At 50.3% G+C, this 3462-nt stretch overlaps 1 protein-coding gene across 1 annotated transcript; it reads left to right on the top strand.

Moving 5' to 3' along the window:
- Positions 1-774: 774 nt before the first annotated feature.
- LOC123051325 (acyl-[acyl-carrier-protein] desaturase 7, chloroplastic-like) lies at positions 775-2485 on the top strand. Its single transcript, XM_044474185.1, has 2 exons — positions 775-906; positions 992-2485. The coding sequence occupies exons 1-2, from the start codon at positions 800-802 to the stop codon at positions 2253-2255; spliced, it is 1371 nt and encodes a 456-aa protein (XP_044330120.1). The 5' UTR covers positions 775-799; the 3' UTR covers positions 2256-2485.
- The last annotated feature ends 977 nt before the right edge of the window (positions 2486-3462 follow it).

Raw genomic sequence — 3462 nt, 5'->3', positions numbered from 1 at the left:
CATATTCATGGGTGGCCAGTCAGGTTTCAACTATAAAACTTGATAGGTAAATTTAGCAAGTTTCAAAAACTAACACTTAAAACCCTAAATCCTAAACTGTAAGACCCTAAACCCCTAAGCCCCAAGCCTAAACCTTAAAAACCCTAAAAGTATATGTAACTTGGTAAAACTTAATGTTACTACTATCAAGCTTCGATATTTAGCAAATGGAAGTATGCAAACGAAACTTAATTTGGACTTTTAGTTCGAAAGATATAGTAAATTGAAATTAGAAGATGAAATGACAAAGGCACGGGAGGTGAGGTGGATGGCGCATGCAGCTCCGGCAAAAGCTGCCAAGAGTATGCATGAATCGACCCCGCCCTACAGTAATCAAAAGTCTATAACTATACAAGTTTTCCAATCTTAAGCCAATCAGACGGCCAGACACAACTGCACTCGCACTTTCATACCCCTACGAATTTCCGATGGCCCGTGGTTTAGTCTACGAACCGGTGTTTCAGCATCTGCAATCTTTTCTGTGTGTTTTTGGGAAACCATGCATATGGTGTTTCTTTATTTTATTTTCAGGGAGGCGATGTTTAGCGCTAATTAATCACCCTTGAATTTCACGGGTGTGGGCCCCTTCTCCCCCTAATCTTCAATCAAAAACTGCCACCAACCTACAGTCTGTAAGCTGTCCGTGACTCTGGAGTCGGGACACGGCACTTTCGCTAGAGTGAAGCTGCTCTATAAATATGTTCCGACCACGCCAAATAAGATATAGCTCTCATTCATCTCGTGAGAAACACAGTGTGATATGGCGACGTCATGGCTCCTCAGGCATCCTTGTCCACTGGCTAGGCCATGGACCAGAACAAGGAATGATATAGGTCTCCATGTGACCAGCATCGCCTACTGCTACTGGTACGTACGAATGTATGCTTCAGGCGAAAATGTCTGCACGCAATGATTCTCTCGATCATTACTACTTGATTGTATTTGTACGCAGGAGATGCACTAGGACCAGTGGAGGAGGAAGAATCATGGCGGATATGAGTATGAACACCACCAACTGCACGGCAGAACCCGCCCTTCTACCCCAAGCTGATGCTGCCGAACTAGCAGGGGGAGCCGACCATCCTCCTAGACTTAGTAAGAGAAGCGCGCGCACTGGCCGGGGCGCCGCCGTTGCGGCTAGGCACGAGGAGGAGGGCACTGACGACGAATGGCTCATGTACCTGGAGCCGGCGAAGCTACAGGTGTTCGACCATCTGGAGCCTTGGGCGGAGGCGAATGTGGTGCCGCTCCTTAAGCCCGCCGAGGTAGCGTGGCAGCCGACGGACTTGCTGCCGGATCTGGCGTCGCTGGGCACCGACGGCTTCCACGCGGCGTGCTCCGACATCACAGCGCGCGCGGCCGGCCTGCCCGACGCGCACCTCGTATGCCTCGTGGGGAACATGGTCACGGAGGAGGCGCTGCCAACTTACCAGAGCATACCCAACCGCTTCGAGGCCGTGCGCGACCTCACCGGCTCCAGCGGCACTGCCTGGGCGCGCTGGATCCGCGGCTGGTCTGCCGAGGAGAACCGGCACGGCGACGTGCTTAACAGGTACCTCTTCCTCTCCGGCCGCGTCGACATGCGGCAGGTCGAGAGGACCATCCACAACCTCATCCAGTCCGGCATGGTCATGAACGCTGCGCGGAGCCCCTACCACGGCTTCATCTACGTCGCCTTCCAGGAGCGTGCCACCTCCATCTCTCACGGCAACACAGCCCGTCGCGCCAAGGAGTATGGCGACGTGGCGCTCGCGCGCATATGCGGTGCCATCGCGGCTGACGAGAAGCGGCACGAGCTGGCCTACACGCGGATCGTGGGGAAGCTGTTCGAGATCGACCCGGACGGCGCCGTGCGCGCGCTGGCGTACATGATGCGCCGCCGGATCGTCATGCCGGCGTCCCTCATGACAGACGGCCGCGACGGTGACCTCTTCGCGCACTACGCGGCCGTGGCGCAGCAGGCCGGCATTTACACCGCCTCGGACTACCGTAGCATTTTGGAGCACCTGATAAAGCAGTGGGGGGTGAAAGAGCTGGCAGCGGCCGAACTCTCCGACGACGGGAGGCGTGCGCGGGACTACGTGTGCGCGTTGCCCCAAAAGATCCGCAGGTTGGAGGAAAAGGCTCACGAGCGCAGCGGCCAGAAAACCCAGCCTGCAACATCGGCCCCGTTTAGCTGGATCTTTGATAAGCCTGTCAACAACACCATGGGGTAATCAAATTATTGCTGTTATATACCCTAAATATCCTTTAAATCATTATTTCTCGATCCTATCTTTGAGATGAAGTATTCTTCATCTCTACTTTGCTAGTGTCGGCGCCAGTAAAAGTACTTTTTTTTTCTGATCGGGTTGAAGCTATGAGGATGGTATTGTACTACTGTATTTTTGTAAGTTGTTTTATCACATTCTAAAAATAAATACAGGGAGAGTGAAAGTTGTATTCATGCATGTCTATTTATCAGTGTAACATCCTCTTCAGCATGTGAGGCGCAGTCGTGCCGGAATCTCGGTGCCAGCTCGTAGATACGTTAGGGTTAGGGTTCCACAGTGGCACTATACGCAGTATGGTTTAATCGGGAAAACAAGATGGAGATTTCTGTAAGCCACGAGTCCAGATTTGTAATTTCCAGGTGCTTGTTCATTTCTAATCAAGTTGAAACAGCACAATCAGAAATCTCGAAGATAAGATGAGCTTAGGTTTGCACGTGCATCTAGGGTCATGCAGCATGCGAAGCTTGCATACAGATGTTCGCGTGTTAGTGCTTTGAATCCAGGAGGGAGCGTGCTGCATGCTGCAGGGCGAGCCAGCGTGATGTACGTGTATCCGACCTGGACACGCAATTTTTTAGAAAAATTCAGGCAACTTTCCTGTAGACGGTCCCTAAAAATACGCTTTTATGTACGTGCGTAGTCATTGATCCTGCATTGACCTATTCGTCCAGCCAATGCCTCTGCATCAATTTCAGGAATGATCTTAATTCACACGGAATGAGACTCATGGAATTGAACCAGCGAAGAAGCAAACTCATGGACTCATAGGTAGGTTGTCGGCCGGTGGTAGTTGGTAGGTTAGCAAGATGACATTATAGATCAGAAACACGGGCTAGATTGCAGTAGCCATTTTTGTTTTTGAGTTGAAAATTGCAGTAGCCATTTAGTAGGTTTATTCGGCAACAGGAATGCTACTAAATATAGTGGAACAGTAAAGGGTTATGAGCAAGAATCAAGTGATTTCCTAATGTCAAATTTTAGATTCCTCAAGAACTCCGCCTACATCAATATTAAATATTCATTTCTTTACTTTGGAGTAACTAACATGTGGAGACATGCTCGCTGTATTTTCATCCAACTATTTGCCGAACTGGACCGGCAGCGTGACACGTTAGTTCGTCCATGCATTTGACCATTTCAGCCAATAATC

This window comes from Triticum aestivum, chromosome 2D (assembly GCF_018294505.1).
Source record: "Triticum aestivum cultivar Chinese Spring chromosome 2D, IWGSC CS RefSeq v2.1, whole genome shotgun sequence".
Classification (NCBI taxonomy): Eukaryota; Viridiplantae; Streptophyta; class Magnoliopsida; order Poales; family Poaceae; genus Triticum; species Triticum aestivum.
The sequence above is the reverse complement of the archived record's forward strand: the minus strand, read 5'-3'. Positions and strand labels throughout refer to the sequence as shown.